This window comes from Rutidosis leptorrhynchoides, chromosome 7, assembly GCF_046630445.1.
Source record: "Rutidosis leptorrhynchoides isolate AG116_Rl617_1_P2 chromosome 7, CSIRO_AGI_Rlap_v1, whole genome shotgun sequence".
Taxonomy (NCBI): Eukaryota; Viridiplantae; Streptophyta; class Magnoliopsida; order Asterales; family Asteraceae; genus Rutidosis; species Rutidosis leptorrhynchoides.
Window position 1 is genome coordinate 356305409 of NC_092339.1, and position 26382 is coordinate 356331790.

Genomic DNA, 26382 nt, shown 5'->3' on the forward strand with positions numbered 1-26382 from the left:
CAATCCCAAACCATAAATCTTACATTAAAGTAAACACACAAGGCTTTAGCCAATCATAATAATGAAAGTTACAACGATACAATCGAAACAATAGGAATTCATAATCTTATCACTAAAATAAATGAAACCGAGAGTACCTATCGTAGCGTATGATCCTTTCTTCAATCTTGATGCTCAAAAGGGTGAAGAACCCTTTAGAATGGCTGGGGAAACCCCCCTTCTCGGACTACTACTGATCTATATTGTGGTGTCTCAAATGTGTAACCAAATCTCTTCTTAAATAGGCTCAAAAGTTAGGTAAAATGGCCAGAAATGCATCAGATGCGCCGCATCTAAAAGTGATGCGCCGCATCTAAAGGTGATGCGCCGCATCCCTTTATTTTTAGTGGTTTTCAGCTCGTTTTAGGACCCAGAACTGTCGGCAGGACCTCAGATGCACCGCATCTGAGTTAGATACGCCGCATCTGGCTCAGATGCGCCGCATCTGGCACAGATGCGCCGCATTTAAAGCTGTCGGGACTATTTTGGCCTCAGATGCGCCGCATCTATAGCAGATGTGCCGCATCGGGTACTGTTTATTGGTAATTTTCCAATATGATGTTGTAGAGCTCTGAGTTACGGACGTCTGGGCTCCAGATTTACCCTTTTTCGAGTTCGTATGACCGAGTTATGGCCAAAACGGTGCAGGTGCGCATAATCTTCTAAAATCAGCAATATTTTCCATAAATATTCGCTTCAATACTCGCAATGGATTATATACACATTTTAACTTATTACAATACACAAGTACAACAATTACATACAAAATAATACAAAATCGGATCGAAATAACGACAACAAATATGTATAATTTTGGCATTATCAATCACACAATTCTTCCTCATATATTTTATGACGGAAGGCGTATGACGGACAGGTCACTAACTCATAACTAATCTTCACACAATATTTCAAAAAAAGTTTTCCTCATAAACTTTATGACGGAAGGCGTATGGTGGAAAGATTATTTTATAATCACTCTTCAAAAACACTTCATAACTATTCCTCATCAATTTGATGACGAAAAGCATATAACAGACTACGAGTGTCCTACTGAATATTTGAAGGCATAATGTTTGCAAAGTGAATTTTTGATATGTTGCTCATTCAACTGAAGTTAACAATGCAAGACATCCAAAAACGAATTACCTTAAGCACTTTTCAAAATGCTTTGCTCGGATATACAATATACAATTGAACATAGAGAATTTATTGTATGCTTAGTGCATAGCAAATCGGTCATAAACAACAAGCATCAAAGTATTTGGTGCAAGCATACAAACAAGCATAATCACTACAATAGTATATATTTATGGCATCCAAATTGTCAAAGTTTATTACAAATGATTGTTCATCAAATAGTTACAAATTTATGAAAATTCCACACTAAGCACATCCTGAGCAGATGACTCCTCCCTACTGCATACTTCATCATACACGTCTATCTTCAGGTTAACCAACTTGTCCTTTGCTTCATTGACCTTCTCCAGAGTTCCAGGAAGCATCAGATTAGCAATACCAGCAGGAAGAGTTTGGTTTGGAGCTAGGCGTTTGGTAATTTTGTTGGTAACATCAGAAATGAAGTGGGTGCGAACAGCTTCAACATAATCATTGTAGGGATTCCCCACAAGATTGGATCCAAGCACCTTCGCTATCACACCCGGTATCCCCTTCTTAAGCTCAACAAAGTTACTCTCACCCTTCTCCGCCCTACGGAGAAGATCAGCAGATTTTTCCCTCTCCGCACTCAACTCCTTCTCTAGCTCACTCACTTTCACCTACTCCTCCTCAAACTTTTTCTTTTCAGCATCCACCAACCTGTCCTTCTCCTCTTGCAGAGCAACAGCGGCATCCTGAGCACTTTTCAGCTCAGCTTCTCTAGCCTTCAATGTATTCTGAGCATCAGTCAAGGCAGGTTCAGCATCAATTGCTCTTTTGCGAGCATTTGCACCTTGAGCAATCTCAGTACGGGCACAGGCAAGTATGGACTCCTGTTGCTTCTGTAGTTGCAGCACAAAATCCAGATGGTTGATCCACAATACATGAGCTACAGCAGTTGATTCCCTGAGCTGCTCAGAGCGGAGAGTGGTGAAATGGTGTTTTAGCTCAGGGATAGCATAACCCTGTAGAAGAAAAATTTTATGGTTAATTTCAAGCAACTCACATAAATAAATTGCAAGCATATACATGCAGGAGGTTTTTATCATTCATGCCTGAAGAAGAGTTGAAAATTCTTTATCCTTAGTGGCAGGACTCTCAATAAACGCTTTCATTGTGCTAACATGAGCAAGAAGGGACGGCTCTTGAACATTGAATGAGGTGATAGCAGGGTTAGTGGTATTAGGCGGAGGAGAATGAAAGGAGGCATTGTCTTCCGGCCTCTCTTCATGGAATTCAGATTCCTCAAATCGAGCAAAGTTTTGGTCAGGAGTTTTTAGGGTTTTATCTCCTTCACTCTCAAGGTTCTCCTCCGACCTCTGCTCACCGCCTTCAGTAGCCTTTCTTTGGCTATCATCAGGCTCTGTTAAAATCACTAACATAAACAAATTAGCATTACGAACAAATATAACAGTTATAAGCAAAGACATGTGCATTATCAAGAAAGAACAGAATGGACATACTTCTTCTGCGTTTCTGCTTTTGGCTCCCCTCAGTACTTTTTGCCCTTTTGGAGCCTATGTACTTCTTCCTTGTCCTTTGGATTGGAGGAGGAGTGGGGTTTGTTTCACCCGTGATGTCAATCGAGCCTGATGTCTGCTGCTCGACGGCGGTGGTGTCATCCGCTGTTCGTTCAGTGTCTGTCTGTTCAGACCCGGACTCACTGTCAGAACTGCTAACAATGATTTCTTCACCCTTTTCAGCAGCAACAACATCAGCAACAACAGCCTTAGCCTCAGCTGCAGCCCTCTCTGCCTCTAGCTCTTCAGCAGTTTTAGCACGGTCAGTGATCTCCACTTCATCCTCAAGATCGAGGGATAAAAGAGCAGAGCGAACCAACATCTCAGATTTGGTTGCAAAAATTAAACATGGACATCAATATAAGCAAACATGGTAAACAATAGACAAGCATCTATATATATATATATATATATATATATATATATATATATATATATATATATATATATATATATATATTAGGATGATCATATCACATCCTACCCTGATTCTTCTCACGGAGTACTGGCATAAAAGTGCTTGGCCATTCTTGACTCACTCTACACAGCACAAGAATCCCCTCATACTTCTCGTATGATCTGGGCGGAACGCGGAGGTCTTTCAAACTATTTACTATCCGCTGCTCTGCGGCAGAAATCTTAACACCTTTTCCTACACCAGCATCAATAGCACCCCATTTCCGGACAACGGAATACTCCTCCGGAATAACAGTCTCATCAACAAAGAAAAACGGACTCTTCCAGTCCTTCAAGTTTGATACTCTATTAGTACCAACAAAATGAGTATTTCATTTACTATCAATAGTAAGCCAGCAGTCGCTAATTGTACGAATTCTAAACAAAGAGATAACAACTTTAATGCGAGGATTAATATTGCTGGCATTACAGTACATTTCAAAAAGGATAATTTTTTGAAGGCCATGGGGATGCATTTTGCTAAGGCAGACCTTATAATATCTAAGAAGGCGAAGGAGAAAGTTAGTAGGGGGAACACGGAGGTTGCCGTGAGTAAGTTGTAAGGCGTATAAAGTAATTTTTCCGTCAGGAGGATTGTTGGCAGTTTGTGTGTTGGTAGGAAGAACAGGGTTGTATTAATTAAGATGGCGAAAGGCAATCTTCAAACCGTCTAAGTATTCTTCTGTTAGTGATGAAGCCATCGTGCTAACTTCCGAAATGTCAGCAGCATTTGAAGAAGAAGGCTCTGCGTGTTCTTGGCCAGTACTCGGTGCAGAAGCATGACAATAAAGTATAAAAGTATCAACAACTAAGAAATAACAAGTAAGATGGGGTATAACTGACCTTGAATGCTGAAAAACCTTAAAAAGTTGAAAGAAAAGCTTGAAGAAAGCGATGAAGATTTGGGCAGAAAAGTGTATTTTAGATCTGGTATAAAGGTAAAACAGCGAAGATAAAAGGTTCTGACGGTTTATATAGAAATTCATCAATGCAATTTTTATGGACACGATTATGACACGTGTACGGGTAAGTTTAAACGTGGGGTACAAAATAACACTTTTTCCAGCTGGAGGTGCGTGGAGAATCTCAACCATTTAAAGTTAATCATCACAGCGTCAGTAAAATTCGTCTGCATTTAATGCCTGTAATGTTTTTCCCGATGCAAATGGGCAATGAAAAGGCTTGTTTCGGAAGAGTTATCAAAAGTTTAACAACTTAATCATTTTTCAAATGCTTAAGTCATTAAACTGGGGGGACTTAATGGTGTATCCTATCGTATACACGCATAAAAGGCATAATGGTTGCATAAAAGTAGCATCAGGAAGACTGGAAACAACAGTTTTGTGGAATTATCCGTCCAGCGTTCTCCGCTGTACAGGTTGTTCCGTCATGCGTAAGCCCTGAAGGCCGCCTAGCGCTTAAGCCCTGGCCGGAGAACGCCACTTTCAGCATAAATTTCGGATCACAAGTAACAGAACGTATCATCATCTGACACGTGTTCCCGAACAATCCGGTGGATCTGACACTATAAATAGACCCCTTGGGTCGTCATTTGGCACAATTCAGACACTCTGATAAACTTGAGAACAGAGACTTCATCTCTTTCTCTCTCTAACACTTTCTCTCACTAGAAGTCATCCGGCTAGCAATTCTACGCTCTACGTACGACAGATTTATTAAGCCACCCCACAAGTGTCTATACTTGTGAACCGGGTCTGCAGGGATAATTTTCCAAGGGCAAACATCAATCGGCAACACTCGCTCACCTAAAGCTAGATTACTTCTAGTATCGTGTTGGCACACTAAGCCTTACCTCATAAGGAAATAGGTGTTAACAGGTTGTAGCACTGTTTTAAAAAACCCTGATCACTCCCGATTAAACCTCGATTACACCTTTTTAAGGTCAGTCCGGTTAATTTTTCAAAATCCGTTTAATTATTGGGTCGACATCGGTTAATGAGTTAATATTGGATTTGTTGATCAAAGTCGGCCAAGTTCAAGATTGGTCAACTTTTTAACATAGAATTTAAACATGAGTTTGAGTTTTTGAAAAAAATGAATAATTTTAGAGTATTATGCTGCAGTTCTTGTTTATGTTTTCGGATTTCTTCTATATTTAAACATATAATTTTGATATTTATTATTCAAATGTATAAAAAAGTACAATCCTATAAAAAGTATAATTTTGATATTTCTTGTTTATTATTTGTTTATGTTTTTTGTTTCTGCCTTAAGTAATGTAATTTGCGTTTATACTATTTGTAGCATTTTGGAGCAGGGATAACCGAAAAAGCGCCCCAGCTTGATATATTAGGTCCGGACGTATAAGATCTGGACATTCAGAGATTATATGTAGCCACTTACAAATTTTTTCACGAAGGTGATGCTATATTTTAGTGAATCATATGGTTGCTTAAAAACTGGAAACCGTTTAATATAACGTACATGCCAAAATAAGGGGTATGCTATGGATCCAGTTCACCACACATATAACTTATGTGTACCTGATATTTGGATCTTTTTACTTGTAATAGGCAATTGATGTAATTCGCAATGGAGTCAATCAATACGACCCCCGATCAACCTTCAAAATATGTGAACAACACTTGTCATCAAGGGTTGGAAGATTTAACTTAGATTCGACTGGCCCTGATCAGTTTTTCGAGAAGGTAAATGAAGCCTTCTAAAAGAAGTTGCTATTGCTGGTAGTGAGTTTCTATAGGTGAGTGGTTATTTATTTATCAAAAATTTCAGTTTTCAATTATGTAGTCACCTTTTTTATTGCTTATGTTTTTCTTGTGGTCTAGTGTTTGTTTTCATGTATCATCTTGGATCCCGACAAGCTCAATTATCATGGCATATCTTGCAACAAGAACTGATATCGATTCTAGTGATGAAATCATGGTTTTAGATAGAAGTTTATGCCCTGTAAGTCTTCCTATTATCATTGATTAAGTCTCATTTTTTGAGTTAAATAATCTGTTAATTGGACTCGTGTATAATCAATTTCATATGTTAATAGTTGAAGCTTCGCTTGTATTAAAATAACGATTGAACATTTTTATTAGCCTTGCAGTTACATGCATTGTGATCAACCAAGTCGAGGCGTTGCTCATCTAGTCCACCTTCTCTCACCATTTTCAACACCACCATTCTACCGCTATCAGCCTATCACCATCAAATTGACTCGATTTATTACGAAGTTAAGACAACACACAACATATATATATATATATATATATATATATATATATATATATATATATATATATATATATATATATATATATATATATATATATATATATATATTATAGTTTTGTAAATATCTTAATCTACACAAATCTATTGAAATAACATAATTTGAATAAAGGGCAAATTGTCCAGAAAGGTAACATAATAGTCACTTTTTCCCAATAAAGGGTATATAAGTTTTTTTGTTGCCCACAAGGGACTCTGATTTCAATTTAGTGCCTAAAAGGGTCTCTAATTGGAAAAATAGTTGAAATTGAGGTAATGTCTGACATATGACATTTTGAATTATTTTTTTTGCTGACTTGTATATTCCACATATACCTTCTTTGACACATCATTTTCCGGTCATCTCTAACTTAACCACTGTTAGTCCCTCGATCTAATGACCGTTAATGAATTCCCGTTAAGTGGTGTCATGTGAGTGTCATGTGAGGGTATTTTTATCTTTTCCATTTCATTAGCATACCAACATTTCTTTTCCACCATTTTTATCTTCGTAAATCAAGCATATGTTCTTGCTAAACCCAAAATCAAGCTTTTCCACCATCACCCCTGACCCAAAATCAAGCATCAAACACACTTGCATTACAGATCATAAACACCAACAATAAAAAATCAAAATTAGCTTAAAACCCATTTTCATGAATCCATCTAATTCTTGCTTAATCTATTCGTGAATCCATCACAAAATTTATCGGACACTGCCAGAACTACCGCCACCGCCGTCAGACGACATTATCCGAAACTACTGCCGCCGTCAGACGACAATCGCCGGAACTACCGCCGCCCTCAGAACGGCCATCTCCGGATTTATCGTTTGATTTTCCACAGCAGGGGTGTACGATTTGCAACTGAAACCCGTTGGTTTTGGTATTGTTATGCAACTGAAAGCCGTTTGTTTTTATCTAAGTTCATCTTTTCGATTTAGGGATTTCATAGTGTGTGAGTTTATGAAACTGACTTAGTATCTTATAGATCTTGTTGTATTTGTGTTTATAAAAGTGTGGCTCACATTTAGAAGTAAGTTTTTAGTGTTAGTCTTTATGAATTAGGAAATGAAACTGACTTTTCAATTAGTGTTTGTGGTTTGATTTGTGTTTATCAAACCGAGTTGTCAGTTTTGTAGAAAGTGAATCTGAAAATGATGAAGATGTAAAGGAGAAACTAAACCGGACAAAAATGATGATATGTTTATGGTTAAATTCTTTTGAAGAGTGAAAATGATAATATGTTTATATGTATTCAAATCCAGTTATGTTATGTCATGTATTAAGATCCAGTTATGTTATACAAATATGTTATGTTAATGATATTGAAAAAGATGATGGCAAGACCAGCGAATGATATGGAAATCAATAAAATACTAAATGATGACATGGAAACATCAATCAACAAAATAAAAATAAAAAAAATTCCACATGTCAATTTATACCTTAATTTGCACTATTTTCAAATCACATACATTTTTACGCACTAAATTGAAATCAAATTCTTTTATGGGTAAAGAAAAAACTGATATACCCTTTATTGGAAACAAGTGACTTTTATGTTACTTTTCTGGTCAATTTGCCCTGGAATAAATGAATTGATTAATATCTCCAAATTTATGCAACTTAACTAAAATAACTATCCAAAATTATAATAATACCTCCAAAATTTGGGTGACTCCTCCTTACCCATTAGAAGTTTCATCTCTAATAGTTTATGAAAGTATATTTCAAATATTCTGAAACTACTAGAATGAACCAATGAGAAATCATCTTAGAAAACCTATTTTCAGGGTTAATCTCTCAGCTGTTGAATATCTATAACAAACTCTCTCTCTCTCTCTCTCTCTCTCTCTCTCTCTCTCTCTCTCTCTCTCTCTTTTCAATCTGTGAATAACCTGTAAAAGATCCAGGATTGTTTGACCGTTTGGCAGATCCATTTTGACTCGTGCCTCTGAACATTGTTTCAGCCACATTGATATTAATAGTATCTTTAACGTGAACGCAAGGACCTCGACAAGTTTCCTTGAAACTCTAAGTGTGACTGAAGTTATCGTATATGAAGTAGCATCAAGCGCCAGAAGAGAATCTTCGTGTTGCTCTTGCTTCTCCTTTTCATACATGCGTCTGCCGATTTGAGAATCTTCTTGTAGCTGATTACTTTTATAAATTTTCATTGGCGGCGTCTACTTTTGGTCCACCCCTTTCTGTCTAATTGTGATTAGCCTTTAATTTGTTGTCTTCTGGTTGTTTAAATTTCGCCGATTCTGTTAGCTCTTTGATTGTGTTCACCAAGTTTAGTTTTATTTTTAAAGTCGGTTTAACAAGTCAAGAGGCAAAAATCACAAGTGAGAACACTTTGTTATCGCGTATTTAATTCCATAAATCTAGAAGTGATTTAAAGTCATTTTATAGTTCCAAAACAACTTTCTTCATATATTGGATTGTCATATCAATCTTTTAAAGATTTCGTCAATGTAAATAGACTTTCGGTAGTTCCCTTATAGCATATTCGATGAGCATGTGCTTAAATTCGTGCATGTTGAATCGATATGCTTAATTATTTATTCAACTTGTTATGTTATGTTTAATCAATCAATCTTGTTAGATCATATTTATCAAAACTTGTGCACGAAATGTGGCCAAGTTTTAATAATCCAGAAGTATGTTAAGTTCGGTAAGTTAATTTGGGATTCACCTGATTCTTGGAGTCAAACAACTAATGAGTGTTTCGATGGAATAAGCATAGCTGCACGAGGATGCCCCTATTTTGAGATAATTCTTCAATGGATGGCGGAAATTTGAATCAACCAGGTGCAGGCTACCATTAAAAAAAAAAATGGCCATGTAAGTGATGTGCATATGCAGTTAACATAATATTGTTGGCGTGGCTTTTGGACAATTTATTTCATAACATGTTGTGTGGCAGATTATTTTAATCCAATCTTCTAAAGATGATTTAGAAGGGGTCATAAATGTGTGTTTGACTCAAAAGCCTTAACGAAATCTATGGTCGATTTTTCTAGATGGGAGCTTGCACATGGTCGATTCAATTTTTTTGTCATTTATGGAAGGATTATCTCAAAATAGGCGCATCATCATACAGTTGTGCTTATATCATCGAAACACTCAATAGTTGCTTGGACTTCTAGAATCCGATGAATCTTAACTCAACTTAATTCTGGATATTAAAACTTTTCCACTTTTCGTGCATAAACTTCGGTAAAAATAATCTAAACAATATTAAATGAATCTTACATAACAGGTTGAGAATTTAATAAAGAAGCATCTCGATTCAGCTTCCATGAATTTAAGCACAAGCTCGATGTTATAAGAGAACTAGTAACAATTGTATCTACAATGACAAGATCTTTAAAGATTGACGTGGAGGTCCAATATATATAAAGAAGGCTGTTTTGATATTTAAAAAATGACATAAAATCCATTTCGGATTTATTGATCCTAACATGCTATAACAAGGAGAAAAAGTAAATGTTCCCATTTATGACTTTTGCATTTTCACTTGTTACAACGGCTTTAAAAATTGAAGTAAACGCGGCCGAAGAGTCAGCTTAGTCGGTTAAATTTAATTAGCCAGAAAAAATAAAAAGCCAGACTAAAGGCTAATATGGAGATTCTTAAATCACAATCACATCACAAGAAAGAAGCATAAAAAGTAGAGGTTGCTAATGAAATATTCTTAAAGTCAACATCTAAAAGAAGATTCTCAAAACATGAGTTTGATCATGAACTACTAGTAACTACTGATACAACCAAATGACTTAAGAAGTTTTGAATTCACCTAATTTATAAATCGAAGTTCCCATAATATATGGCTCTAATTGATGGCTCGAGCTCGCAATCTGGTGAATCCAAGGGCAAGATATTCACCAAGAAAAGTACCACAAATATCATTCAAACACTTTTACAGAGTCTCACCTGCAATATTTGAATGTACAAATATTAATTTGCATATGTTTTCATTCATGCAAATCAAAGATAGTCTAATGAGTGTGTTTAAAGTAAAAATACACCTACCAACAGTATATGCAATCATGAAGGCAACAATCAAAATAGCACTACCGCCCGACACCGTCATATAAGGGTCTCATGTAGTAAAACAACGACACTACTATTAAAGCTATGCTAACTTTGAGAGAATCACATAATTTTGTGGTTATCGACCCTTAAAAGCCCATGAAAAATAATCACACTCTATTGGTCATAATCTTTGACACCATAATCTGATTACTTCACACGTATTCTAGCTCAAGAACCATCGATGATCCATCATCCCTCACTCAACAACTTTGCTCACCAATTTTCCTACAAAATAATAGACGGACCTAGAGAAGAGACTAAGGTTAAATACTATAGAATCTAATTTAAGTGAATGAAAAAGTTCATGTTTGCTGTCTATTTATATACAATATTTAGAGATAATTATATTAAAAGTATTCTTACAAACAATTTTACTAAATTTGTAAGAAAAAATGGTGAATATAAACTTTTTCATTCACTTTTTTCACAATGCCATCCTACATCCAGATATCAAGGATAATTTTTTTTTACGTTTATATCGATATTGCTCCTCCATATTCATGCTACACTTTTAAAATGTGTAAATAAGATACCGTTTTCTGTTGCAGGATGTTTCTGATTCGAACACTAATACTGGCGAACTATGTTCAACAAGCGAGATTGATAATAGGTCAGTGAATAATTGGATATTTCAAGATTCTTCTCACGCAAAGTGGGCCCCTTGTGGTTTTAAATCATTCAAAGTCTGAAAGAATTCGTAATGTTGAAAGGTTTCACCTTTTTTCGTTTACTCCTTGTTGCTTAGCATCTCTTGGTTTTCACTGTTGCAGAACTCGGAATTACTCGGCGAATACTCGGTCAAACTCGGTCAAAACTCCGATTTCTTGAAAAAATCGGTCAAAACTAGGGATTACTCGGTCAAAGTCAAACTTGGTCAACATCCGAGTACTCTCCAAGTTGCCGATTACTCCCTAAAAATTCCCGACCAAGTACTCCTGAGTAGCAATTTTTGCAACCTTGTGATTGTGTATGTGTTCGTGTAATTATTATGCTAATTACATTATTTCTCATCAGATACGAAAATGAAAATGAAAGCGCACAAGTAGTTGATAAAGTTAATAATAAACAAGTAAGACGAGCTCCCAGTTTTAGCGTTCCGTTAAACCTTCCAAATCGAGCTTCCGGAAACAGTTTGTCAGCTCCCATAAAGCCAACCGGAGGTATCGTATTCGTATCATTCATTCTGACGTTTCATTAATTATTAATAAGAAAACAAACTTATATTTTGATATATATACAAAAACAGGATTTAGAGATTCGTTGAATGATAAATCCAAAGCAAATTTGGTACAAATAAAAGGACGATTCTCTGTTACATCTGAATACCTTGATCTTGTAAAGGTATGTTCCATTTTTATACTACTCCCTCCGTCCCTAAATTATTGTCCAGTATTCCATTTTGGGATGTCCCAAATTAATTGTCTACTTCTATAAATAGAAAGAAAGGAGATATTTCATTGGTGGATCTGGAGAGAGAAGATATTTCATTGGTGAAGAAATAAAGTTAGTGGGATTTTCTAAAACTGTGTGTTTTTTGTCTGGGGACAATTAATCTGGGACGGAGGGAGTAATATATTAACTTAAGTACAAGGTTGCAAAAATTGCTACTCGGTCAACGCTAAAAAGTCAAGGTCAAAGTCGGTCAACCATGGTCAATAGTTGACTTTTTGTATGGAAAAGTAGTCTACTTTACGGTACTAATTCAATATATTTGTTTCAGGATATTCCATTATATACAGTTCCCAGACGGTCACCACAGGTCCGAACACTTATTCCAAACCTGCAATTATAAGCAGTGTTGTAAAAAACCCGATTACTCGTCGATTAATCTCCGATTAATCATTTTTAAGAGCAATCCGTTTCGATTTTCAAAAATCCGTTTAATTAAACGGTCAACGTCAATTTTTTTTTTGAAAGGCAAATAAAATTTCCATTTATATCTCACGGTAGCGATTAAATAAGCTACCAAGTTCGCAAGAATACATCAAAAACTCAAAAATAAAATACATGAGATGCCAAGATGGCAACATTATATACAAGAATCTCACAAAATGATTAAGCATAACTACTAAACGGATTATGTAGCCAAGGATTCCAATCGATTACTTTTTCTTTGCACCTTCTCGCAACCCATTCGAAACTTTTAACTTGAATTTCGCAAACCGCAACCGGAACGTTCCAATCTTTATTTTTGAAGACTTTTTCGTTACGGTTCTTCCATAAAATGTAGATGCATGTCCATGACACTGAAATGTCCCGTTCTTATTGATTAAAAACGTTCCATATTAATTGATTTCGTTGCGAGGTTTTGACCTCTATATAAGACGTTTTTCAAAGACTGCATTCATTTTAAAACAAACCATAACCTTTATTTCATCAATAAAGGTTTAAAAAGCTTTACGTAGATTATCAAATAATGATAATCTAAAATATCCCGTTTACACACGACCATTACATAATGGTTTACAATACAAATATGTTACAACAAAATAAGTTTCTTGAATGCAGTTTTTACACAATATCATACAAGCATGGACTCCAAATCTCGTCCTTATTTAAGTATGCGACAGCGGAAGCTCTTAATAATCACCTGAGAATAAACATGCTTAAAACGTCAACAAAAATGTTGGTGAGTTATAGGTTTAACCTATATATATCAAATCATAATAATAGACCACAAGATTTCATATTTCAATACACATCCCATACATAGAGATAAAAATCATTCATATGGTGAACACCTGGTAACCGACATTAACAAGATGCATATATAAGAATATCCTCATCATTCCGGGACACCCTTCGGATATGATATAAATTTCGAAGTACTAAAGCATCCGGTACTTTGGATGGGGTTTGTTAGGCCCAATAGATCTATCTTTAGGATTCGCGTCAATTAGGGTGTCTGTTCCCTAATTCTTAGATTACCAGACTTAATAAAAAGGGGCATATTCGATTTCGATAATTCAACCATAGAATGTAGTTTCACGTACTTGTGTCTATTTTGTAAATCATTTATAAAACCTGCATGTATTCTCATCCTAAAAATATTAGATTTTAAAAGTGGGACTATAACTCACTTTCACAGATTTTTACTTCGTCGGGAAGTAAGACTTGGCCACTGGTTGATTCACGAACCTATAACAATATATACATATATATCAAAGTATGTTCAAAATATATTTACAACACTTTTAATATATTTTGATGTTTTAAGTTTATTAAGTCAGCTGTCCTCGTTAGTAACCTACAACTAGTTGTCCACAGTTAGATGTACAGAAATAAATCGATAAATATTATCTTGAATCAATCCACGACCCAGTGTATACGTATCTCAGTATTGATCACAACTCAAACTATATATATTTTGGAATCAACCTCAACCCTGTATAGCTAACTCCAACATTCACATATAGAGTGTCTATGGTTGTTCCGAAATATATATAGATGTGTCGACATGATAGGTTGAAACATTGTATACGTGTCTATGGTATCTCAAGATTACATAATATACAATACAAGTTGATTAAGTTATGGTTGGAATAGATTTGTTACCAATTTTCACGTAGCTAAAATGAGAAAAATTATCCAATTTTGTTTTACCCATAACTTCTTCATTTTAAATCCGTTATGAGTGAATCAAATTGCTATGGTTTCATATTGAACTCTATTTTATGAATCTAAACAGAAAAAGTATAGGTTTATAGTCGGAAAAATAAGTTACAAGTCATTTTTATAAAGGTAGTCATTTCAGTCGAAAGAACGACGTCTAGATGACCATTTTAGAAAACATACTTCCACTTTGAGTTTAACCATAATTTTTGGATATAGTTTCATGTTCATAATAAAAATCATTTTCTCAGAATAACAACTTTTAAATCAAAGTTTATCATAGTTTTTAATTAACTAACCCAAAACAGCCCGCGGTGTTACTACGACGGCGTAAATCCGGTTTTACGATGTTTTTCGTGTCTCCAGGTTTTAAATCATTAAGTTAGCATATCATATAGATATAGAACATGTGTTTAGTTGATTTTAAAAGTCAAGTTAGAAGGATTAACTTTTGTTTGCGAACAAGTTTAGAATTAACTAAACTATGTTCTAGTGATTACAAGTTTAAACCTTCGAATAAGATAGCTTTATATATATGAATCGAATGATGTTATGAACATCATTACTACCTTAAGTTCCTTGGATAAACCTACTGGAAAAGAGAAAAATGGATCTAGCTTCAACGGATCCTTGGATGGCTCGAAGTTCTTGAAGCAGAATCATGACACGAAAACAAGTTCAAGTAAGATCATCACTTGAAATAAGATTGTTATAGTTATAGAAATTGAACCAAAGTTTGAATATGATTATTACCTTGTATTAGAATAATAAACTACTATAAGAAACAAAGATTTCTTGAGGTTGGATGATCACCTTACAAGATTGGAAGTGAGCTAGCAAACTTGAAAGTATTCTTGATTTTATGTAACTAGAACTTGTAGAATATATGAAGAACACTTAGAACTTGAAGATAGAGCCTGAGAGAGATCAATTAGATGAAGAAAATTGAAGAATGAAAGTGTTTGTAGGTGTTTTTGGTCGTTGGTGTATGGATTAGATATAAAGGATATGTAATTTTGTTTTCATGTAAATAAGTCATGAATGATTACTCATATTTTTGTAATTTTATGAGATATTTCATGCTAGTTGCCAAATGATGGTTCCCACATGTGTTAGGTGACTCACATGGGCTGCTAAGAGCTGATCATTGGAGTGTATATACCAATAGTACATACATCTAAAAGTTGTGTATTGTACAAGTACGAATACGGGTGCATACGAGTAGAATTGTTGATGAAACTGAACGAGGATGTAATTGTAAGCATTTTTGTTAAGTAGAAGTATTTTGATAAGTGTATTGAAGTCTTTAAAAAGTGTATAAATACATATTAAAACACTACATGTATATACATTTTAACTGAGTCGTTAAGTCATCGTTAGTCGTTACATGTAAGTGTTGTTTTGAAACCTTTAGGTTAACGATCTTGTTAAATGTTGTTAACCCAATGTTTATAATATCAAATGAGATTTTAAATTATTATATTATCATGATATTATCATGTATGAATATCTCTTAATATGATATATATACATTAAATGTCTTTACAACGATAATCGTTACATATATGTCTCGTTTAAAAATCATTAAGTTAGTAGTCTTGTTTTTACATATGTAGTTCTTTGTTAATATACTTAATGATATGTTTACTTATCATAGTATTATGTTAACTATATATATATCCATATATATGTCATCATATAGTTTTTACAAGTTTTAACGTTCGTGAATCACCGGTTAACTTGGGTGGTCAATTGTCTATATGAAACATATTTCAATTAATCAAGTCTTAACAAATTTGATTGCTTAACACGTTGGAAACATTTAATCATGTAAATATCAATCTCAATTAATATATATAAACATGGAAAATGTGACGACCCGGGAATTCCGACCAAATTTAAACTTAATCTGTATATGAAATTGACAGGATAAGCAAAGTCTGTAATATTGAGTCTCGAAAATTTTGAAACTACATTCATGAAATCAATTACCCTTTGACTGTGCTCGACGATTCACGAACCACTGGATGTAAATAAATATGTATTTAAATAAATAAACAAATATAAATATGAGTATATAGAATTGAAACATTATAATCAATAATATACAAGATAGTAATGCTGTTATTAAAATAAATCTAAATAAATATATATGGAATCTGTACATTATATGTATATTGTAATATATACAAAATATATAAATATACAAATATTCAAATATGTTATTTCTTAATATATAAATATTACATAATTAATAATATGTAATAAGTTAAATTTAATAACAAGTTAAAATATAGTTGTTATATAAATATTATTAATACTTTTATTATTAATATAATCATTAATCATTAATATAAATATCAGGTTTGATACATGTAATTTGATATATTATTTTTATTATTGTATTATTATTATTAGTATTATTATTAGAAATCATTATTATAATTATCACTAGTATTAATTATTATCACACTTATTATTTTATAAAGAAATCATTAAGGTCATTATTAAAATTTTCATAGTATTATTAATTATTAGCATTTTCATTATATACAATAATATTATCAAAGTTACTATTATTAACATATTTATTAATAATAATAATCATTAATTAAATATAAACTAAAAGTCATGTTTATGTACAAAATTTGTTATATCTCTTCACCTGTTTTTTTTAATTTTATCGATTCATTCATGGGAACCAAACAAAAACTTAGTTGAAATTAAAAACAGTTAATTGGTACGTTTTCTTCATTTTTTTTGTTATAAGTCTTTTTCACCTTTATATTTTTTGTTTGGTCTCTTACTGGCTCAATAAATCTGTCTCCTAAAAATTGTAAACACGTCGATGCCTTAAATCACTGAATTACAAAATCAGTTAGAGATCAAAATCATCCTATTTACTCTTTATTTTTTTATGTCCTTTTTCTTTAAAAACGAATATATATGTCGACCTTTAACACTAAACAACAACCGAGTACACTGCTGCAATTACTCGTTTCACTTGCTATCATTGCTTACATATTGCAGTCTTATAATGTAACTCAAAATTAAAAAAAAAAAAAAAGAAGAAAACTCAAATAAAGAAAAAAAAATACCGTGGGTTCCCCTGTACACCAAGAATTTTTGCAAACCTCAATTGCGAATCGTTTTTCAAAATTGTAAAATTACAGTATTGTTAGAAATCTCCTTCTTAAACTATCTGTAAATTTATAGCTTCCAATTTCTAGTATCGGGTTCCAATTCCTGAGTCAAACATTATATTTCAAAAGTCAACTGATATGTTCTTGAGGGAAATTGGAATTTGTATTGATGTTTTAGATCAAATTTAGAGTCTTTTTCGTGTTGTAACAATTTCCTAAAACCTCACAGAAATCAAAAATCGAAATTCTTTTTTTTAGTATAACAGCGACGGTATCTGTTTTTACTTATTTATTTTTATTTTTCGTTTTTATAAATTTCAAAAACTTTAGTTAATTATCTCTGGTTATTTAAACATAAACCGAAGTAGCGTTTGGATGTTATAGTAGTTATTAGAAACCTTTGATTCGATCATAGTTTGTAAAGAAAGAGGAAGAAGGAGAAGAACTTGATCACAGAAACATACGAATTATAATAAATTCGATTGGGGTTAATAACAGAAAACGGGCTCAGCCCAACTGGTTAAGGTGTTGTTCGGGTGTTCGAGAGGTCATGGGTTCGATTCCGGTCTTGAGCCTTTTTTTTTTGAAAAAGCTTATAAAGGGGTATACATTTTTCTTTCTTTCTTTATATTTCTATCATTATTGTTATTAATTATTATTATGAATGTTATTGTTATTACTAGTATTATTTATTATTGTTAAAATTATAAGTTGTATCATTATTATTATTATTATGATTTTGATTATTATTATTATTATTATCAGTATTATAACTATTAATATTATTATTACTAATAAAAGTATTACATATCAAATATTATTATTATCATAATTATAGTTACAATTATAATTATTAGTGTTATTATGGTTAAGTTAATTATTAGCATTACTATAATAAGGTAATTACATATTGTTATCATTAAAATGAACATTTTTATCATAACTATAATTATTATTATCATTAGCATTAATAGTAAGGTTATTAATTTTACTACTAATATTATTACAAGTATTATTATTAGAACTATCATAAGATTATTAAAATTGTTATTATCATCATGTATTAAATAATATTATCAAAATTATCGTTTTTAAACAAATAAATATTATGTACATAAAACATACTTATTGTATATACTACAATCATATTAATATTCCATATAACAACATATAAATGATATTAACATTTCTTAGATAAAAACTTTCATACGACAAAATAGGTATTTTTAATATTACACTAAATGTATATATATATATATATATATATATATATATATATATATATATATATATATATATATATATATATATATATATATATATATATTAATATAAACATACTAATCACTTTAAATACATATACAAATAAATATATATAACATATGATTTAAGATATAACATAAAATGTGTTTTAAATGGAATTTAGTATACATCTTATATAACTACAATATATATATAAATAATATATATTAACAATTGAAATTATGATATTCCAATTATATGTTTTAATAGAAATGCAATTAATATAGGTTCGTGAATCCGAGGTCAACCCTGCATTGTTCAATATAGTCATATGTATTTTTACTACAAAATACATTAGGTGAGTTTCATTTGCTCCCTTTTACTCTTTATATTTTGGGACTGAGAATACATGCGCTGTTTTTACAACTACTTTATTAAATGCTTTTGAAATATATTTTGAACTGCGAATACATGCAAATGCTTTATTAATTGTTTTGCAATATTTATATGCGTGAGTTCATTTAATCCTTTTTTTTTACTCATTACATTTTTGGGCTGAGAATACATGCAAATGCTTTATTAACTGTTTTACAATATTTATATGCGTGAGTTTCATTTGCTCCCTTTTACTCTTTATATTTTGGGACTGAGAATACATGCGCAACTTTTTTAAATGTTTTACAAAATAGACACAAGTAATCGAAATTACATTATATGGTTGAATGATTGAAATCGAATATGCCCCTTTTAGTCTGGTAATCTAAGAATTAGGGAACAGACACCCTAATTGACACGAATCCTAAAGATAGATCTATCGGGCCCAACAAGCCCCATCCAAAGTACCGGATGCTTTAGTACTTCGAAATTTATATCATATCCGAAGGAGGATCCCGGAATGATGGGGATATTCTAATATGCATATTGTGAATGTCGGTTACCAGGTGTTCAATCCATATGAATGATAATTTTGTCTCTATGCATGGGACGTATGTTTATGAGAAATGGGAATGTGAAATCTTGTGGTCTATTAAATTGATGAAAATGATTATTTATGTTGAACTAATGAACTCACCAACCTTTTGGTTGACACTTGAAAGCATGTTTATTCTCAGGTATGAAAGAAATCTTCCGCTGTGCATTTACTCATTTAAGAGACATTAATTGGAGTCATTCATGACATATTTCAAAAGACGTTGCATTCGAGTCGTCGAGTTCATCAAGATTATTATTAAGTCAATTATAGTTAGATATATTATGAAATGGTATGCATATCGTCAACTTTCGATGTAAGGAAGCTTGTCTTTTCAAAACGAATGCAATGTTTGTAAAATGTATCATATAGAGGTCAAGTACCTCGCGATGTAACCAACTATTGTGAATCATTTGTAATCGATGCGGACTTTGTCCGGATGGATTAGGACGGGTCCTTTCAGTTGGTATCAGAGCGGTGGTCGTAGCGAACCAGGTCTTGCATTAGTGTGTCTAACTAGGAGTTGTTAGGATGCATTAGTGAGTCTGGACTTCGACTTAATATTTGTTAGGTTACTCTAAGGAGTCTGGACTTGAACCTGGTCTGCATGTCAAAAGTTTTGCTTATCATTTCGTGTCAAAAATTACCTGCTTATCATTCTTAGAGAATCACTTGCTTATCATTCTTAGTCTAAACACGTTTTACTGCATTGACTGCATGAATAGTGTATAGACAAAATTCATATCTTAGCGTATCTGCTACTTCATATCTTAGCGTATCTGTTACTGTAACTTTGTCTGACATATTCCGTAGATTCCTCCGTAACTTATGGAATTTTAGTATTATATATGCATATGTAAATTATGTATTGGAGGGTACTAATCTACATCCTATAATCTATTTCTTATCAAAAAAAAAATCCTTCATCTGATCGTACGAGATGAATCCCTCAACTAGATCGAGTCCCTCAGATTCCGACAGCTATTCCGATAGTTATCCCGACAGTTATTTAGATTGGATAGTCATCTAAGCTCCGGAAGCAACGACGCTAGAATGAATCAACCAATCATCCATTCCCAATTCATCTGATGGATTCATAGTCGACTTAATCAATGGAGACGCGCAGAAGGCGATCCCATCCACTAACCGAATTCACCTTTTGGCGAAGAACCTGAAGCACTTACCGGCGAACCTATTCGTAACACCATTTCACCCTCATTTCCTAAATATCTCGCCATGACTATATCATAACTCAGATTCTAAACCTTATTTATCCGCTCGTTCCGACCGACAATCTTCCCGGGGTAATCGAAGAAGTCAACGAGCTTCGCGCACGAGTAATCAATTTGGAGAACATGGTGCAAAACTTACCAGCTTCAGCAACATCACCGGCATCAACAGAACCATCAGTAAAAACACCAGTACCATCAACAATCCATGCTTCGACATCTCATTTTGTACCTCGAATATAATTATTGTTCTACGAATCGTTCTACATCATTTATCTTCGTTCGACATGGTGATTATGTAATCTCTAATATGTTAGAGATTATATATTCTTGTTCTAACGATAAATCAAATGATTTTAATATCATATTGACTCATTAAATCCATGGTTACATCTGAAGAAAATATAGATGTATTTATGTTTTCAAAAAGATTGTAATTAAAAATTCTTTTGTACAAACTGTTAATGGTGAAAATATTTTAACGGGTAGGTAATACCCAAGGAATATTTAAATTTCACATTAATAAGTTACACTGTATATTCTTCGAATCTGATTCAACAGTTATTCACTATCCTATTTACAACCACCGAGATACGTATCCGATCACCAAAGAATAACTATTTTCATTCAAATTCAATTCCATATTTGAATTTTGACCTATCAGAATTCAACAAGTGGCATAATGAAGAAATAATGGACACAATAAAAATTGATTAGAAACAGACTAATTAACAATATTAAATTTTATTAAGAAACCACGCTAACAAAATCCTAGCTAACTGTTCCTAGCTAACTGTTAATTCCGTATTACATTTTATTTATCGCAATTTAATTATCGCAATTTATTTTATCGCAATTTATATTCTCGCAATTTTATTTATTGTCATTTAATTTCTGTTATTTACTTTACGCACTTTATTTATCGTCATTTAATTTCTATTATTTATTTTACGCACTTTAAATATCGGGACACGTATACAAGGTTTTGACATATCATATCGACGCATCTATATATATTATTTGGAATCACCATAGACACTTTATATGCAGTAATGATCGAGTTCTCTATACATGGTTGAGGTTGATTCTATAATAATATATATACTTTGAGTTGTGATCGAGTCTGAGACATGTACACGGGTCACGATACGTTTTAATTAATTCGAATATTATATATTAAACTATATATGAATTATTGGACTGTCGACTGTGGACTAATAACATTAAACAATTAAAATAAATTAAAATATTGATTATAACATATGAAACTAAACAAGTCTTCAAGTTTGCCACTTGATTTCACCTTAAACCTCATTTGTATCTTGACAAATACAATCTGCGTTCAAACCTTTCATGATTCTTGAAAACGCCTCAATCGATAAGATGAACCAACCGCACTTCATCTACGGAAGAAAAGATTGATGCATATAGTAATGCACTTGAAAAACTCTCGGAAACTGAGTAAACGTTTAACACATAACTGTGCTAATTTCTTTAGTGTTATTATTACCCAAAAATAACTTTACAGTTCTTCTTCAAAATAGCCAATTTTGTCACAGCTCCAGCAAGTCAACTTCGACTTTTCGTTTGAAACAACTTTATTATAACCTTGATACATACGTTGTCTTTTCGCCTTCGTTACCGGGAAACTGTTTATATCCCACCACATTAACAGTAAACGTACCAACAACTTAACTACTCTTTGGCGTAAGTCACTTCGATAAATCACTATATTTATTCATAAATACCCTATCATATACTCATCCTCGTTTTGTAACAAGAATTACCTTACCGGGAATAAGCAAATCAGTATTTTAAATCTCGCAACGTTTCTACATCAACAGTTATATGTATACATATAACATTTATCTCTTAGAACTATGATCTTTCATTCTGAAATTCTGAAAAGCACTCAGTCTGTGAATTAATACTCTTAAATGTTGAAAAAGCTGAATGAAGCAGCAGAAACTGTAGACAACCGTAAACGACCTTAATCGTCGAAAGTTTAATGATAAAGAATAGTATGTTGGAAAAGCTCGAAAAAGTTGGAACTGAAAAACAGATTGAGCTAACCATGAAGGAGACCAAGGACAAATACAAGGACCATACCCTATATTCAAAGAATCTAGAAAATTCTGGATCCGTTGAAATCTTTAGAGAATATCTTGCCCCGAAGTCATGTTAAAATCTTGCGGAAAATCTTTCTCCATTAACCATCGAACTTAGAAATTCCAAAATATCATCATCAATATCTTCGATATTTCTGAGGATATTTTCATAAATATTCTCGTCCGAAATTATATACCTCTTCGTGCTTCTTGTGTATCATTGTATTGGAAACATTCAAGAGAAAATTTAGTACCGAAAAGCAGATTATGCGAAACTATGAAGAAAGCCGTGGACAAATCACAAAGAATAAGTTTGACTTCAAAGAATCCAAATGATTCAATGTCTGCTAAAGTCTTTAGTGAATATCTTGCTCCTTACTCTAAACCCTTGCAGACAGTAGTTTCTATCATCCTCTGATCTTAGATATTCCAAAATATTATCGAATCTTTCATTATAAATATCATCCATATTTCTGGAGATATTTTTATAACTATTCTTATCTGAAATCATTAATCTCTTCGTGCTATCAGTATTACATCATATAGAAACTGTTAGTTTCTATATTCTGTAAACTTTCGAGCTTAAAAAAAAATGAATGTTATTGAAGTACTGTTGGGAACTAATGCATGAGTTAGTATAATATAATGACACTTGATCAACGTGATTATATTACAGTAAGTCATGCTGAGTTTCTAATGGAACGTGATGATTCACAGATCCTAACGTCATCACGTGCCATGTTACATAACTCTTTCATTATGCTTAACTTCTGAACATATCGAGAAAGTATTTTCTTGATAGTTCTATTCTCAGTGATTCTGGTAATTTGATAAATCAAATCGTGCTAATACATTAGTTCTTATTTAGAACACGATGTTTATTCGAAATTCTATACTTACGAATTCTGGACCATTACTCGCTTTACTAGAGGTCGGGAGGATAATAAAAAGGCAAAGAGCTCCAAAATATAAGAGAAAATATAAAGCCCAACAACAATACCGAAATTACAAACCGTGGATATCAGTGCGTATAGCAATATAAAGACAAGGGAGGATTATAAATACAATAATCCCTAAAGCATAGTAGAAATAAACGGATTTCTCCGGTGGAATTTGGAAAAGGAGAATGATTGTTGCGATAATCAGGATGAGGACAAGGATCGGAACTGGATTAAGCATTTCACGATCTTTTGAATTTGGGAATTGAGTATTGAAGGGGTGAAGATTAATGGAACGGAAAAAGTAAAATTTATAGTGAAAATATCAGACAGAGAAATCGAGGCAGATCACCGCATTTAATTATAGAAATCTAAATTTCCTTATTCGCAGAAGAATCAAATCTTTTAGATTTCGAAAATTTTCTTCAAATCCCTTAAATTCCGGAATTCAACCAAAGCAACGTCAAAAGTTAAGACGCATCCTGTTTTCTAAATTCAATCGTGACTACGTCAAAAGTTAAGATGCATCTTACCTTCAAAATTCAACCCTGACTCTGTCAAAAGTTACGACGAATTCTTTACTTATCCTATTTCAATCTTTTGTGATAATTTCACTCGTACGCTTCGAATAATTGAGTTGTTTTTATTCAAATCACCTGATGGTGATAAAACTTTATTTATTGACTCATATTCGTCATGAAAACATTTTTATTGTTAGCCATGACGACCACACTCAAATTTCGGGACGAAATTTCTTTAACGGGTAGGTACTGTGACGACCCGGGAATTTTCGACCAAATTTAAACTTAATCTGTATATGAAATTGACACGATAAGCAAAGTCTGTAATATTGAGTCTCGAAAATTTTGAAACTATATTCATGAAATCAATTACCCTTTGACTGTGCTCGACGATTCACGAACCACTGGATGTAAATAAATATGTATTTAAATAAATAAACAAATATAAATATGAGTATATAGAATTGAAACATTATAATCAATAATATACAAGATAGTAATGCTGTTATTAAAATAAATCTAAATAAATATATATGGAATCTGTACATTATATGTATATTGTAATATATACAAAATATATAAATATACAAATATTCAAATATGTTATTTCTTAATATATAAATATTACATAATTAATAATATGTAATAAGTTAAATTTAATAACAAGTTAAAATATAGTTGTTATATAAATATTATTAATACTTTTATTATTAATATAATCATTAATCATTAATATAAATATCAGGTTTGATACATGTAATTTGATATATTATTTTTATTATTGTATTATTATTATTAGTATTATTATTAGAAATCATTATTATAATTATCACTAGTATTAATTATTATCACACTTATTATTTTATAAAGAAATCATTAAGGTCATTATTAAAATTTTCATAGTATTATTAATTATTAGCATTTTCATTATATACAATAATATTATCAAAGTTACTATTATTAACATATTTATTAATAATAATAATCATTAATTAAATATAAACTAAAAGTCATGTTTATGTACAAAATTTGTTATATCTCTTCACCTGTTTTTTTAATTTTATCGATTCATTCATGGGAACCAAACAAAAACTTAGTTGAAATTAAAAACAGTTAATTGGTACGTTTTCTTCATTTTTTTGTTATAAGTCTTTTTCACCTTTATATTTTTTGTTTGGTCTCTTACTGGCTCAATAAATCTGTCTCCTAAAAATTGTAAACACGTCGATGCCTTAAATCACTGAATTACAAAATCAGTTAGAGATCAAAATCATCCTATTTACTCTTTATTTTTTTCTGTCCTTTTTCTTTAAAAACGAATATATATGTCGACCTTTAACACTAAACAACAACCGAGTACACTGCTGCAATTACTCGTTTCACTTGCTATCATTGCTTACATATTGCAGTCTTATAATGTAACTCAAAATTAAAAAAAAAAAAAAGAAGAAAACTCAAATAAAGAAAAAAAAATACCGTGGGTTCCCCTGTACGCCAAGAATTTTTGCAAACCTCAATTGCGAATCGTTTTTCAAAATTTTAAAATTACAGTATTGTTAGAAATCTCCTTCTTAAACTATCTGTAAATTTATAGCTTCCAATTTCTAGTATCGGGTTCCAATTCCTGAGTTAAACATTATATTTCAAAAGTCAACTGATATGTTCTTGATGGAAATTGGAATTTGTATTGATGTTTTAGATCAAATTTACGATTCAGAAAGTTTACACGAACGATTTAGAGTCTTTTTCGTGTTGTAACAATTTCCTAAAACCTCACAGAAATCAAAAATCGAAATTCTTTTTTTTAGTATAACAGCGACGGTATCTATTTTTACTTATTTATTTTTATTTTTCGTTTTTATAAATTTCAAAAACTTTAGTTAATTATCTCTGGTTATTTAAACATAAACCGAAGTAGTGTTTGGATGTTATAGTAGTTATTAGAAACCTTTGATTCGATCATAGTTTTGTAAAGAAAGAGGAAGAAGGAGAAGAACTTGATCACAGAAACATACGAATTATAATAAATTCGATTGGGGTTAATAACAGAAAACGGGCTCAGCCCAACTGGTTAAGGTGTTGTTCGGGTGTTCGAGAGGTTAT

At 32.2% G+C, this 26382-nt stretch overlaps 2 protein-coding genes across 2 annotated transcripts in view; both read left to right on the forward strand.

Moving 5' to 3' along the window:
- Positions 1-4184: 4184 nt before the first annotated feature.
- LOC139860437 (uncharacterized) lies at positions 4185-6128 on the forward strand. The gene is made up of 4 exons (XM_071849195.1): positions 4185-4199; positions 5439-5495; positions 5708-5842; positions 5943-6128. Exons 1-4 carry the CDS (start codon positions 4185-4187, stop codon positions 6126-6128), a joined length of 393 nt encoding a protein of 130 aa, XP_071705296.1.
- Positions 6129-10260: 4132 nt separating this feature from the next.
- The window catches only part of LOC139860438 (uncharacterized), a 58813-nt gene continuing 42691 nt past the window's right edge, over positions 10261-26382 (forward strand). Inside the window, exons 1-5 of the mRNA XM_071849196.1 lie at positions 10261-10281; positions 11065-11126; positions 11531-11676; positions 11763-11857; positions 12237-12275. Of these exons, the coding sequence (XP_071705297.1) occupies positions 10261-10281; positions 11065-11126; positions 11531-11676; positions 11763-11857; positions 12237-12275 (363 nt within the window). The remainder of the gene's footprint in view (positions 10282-11064; positions 11127-11530; positions 11677-11762; positions 11858-12236; positions 12276-26382) is intronic.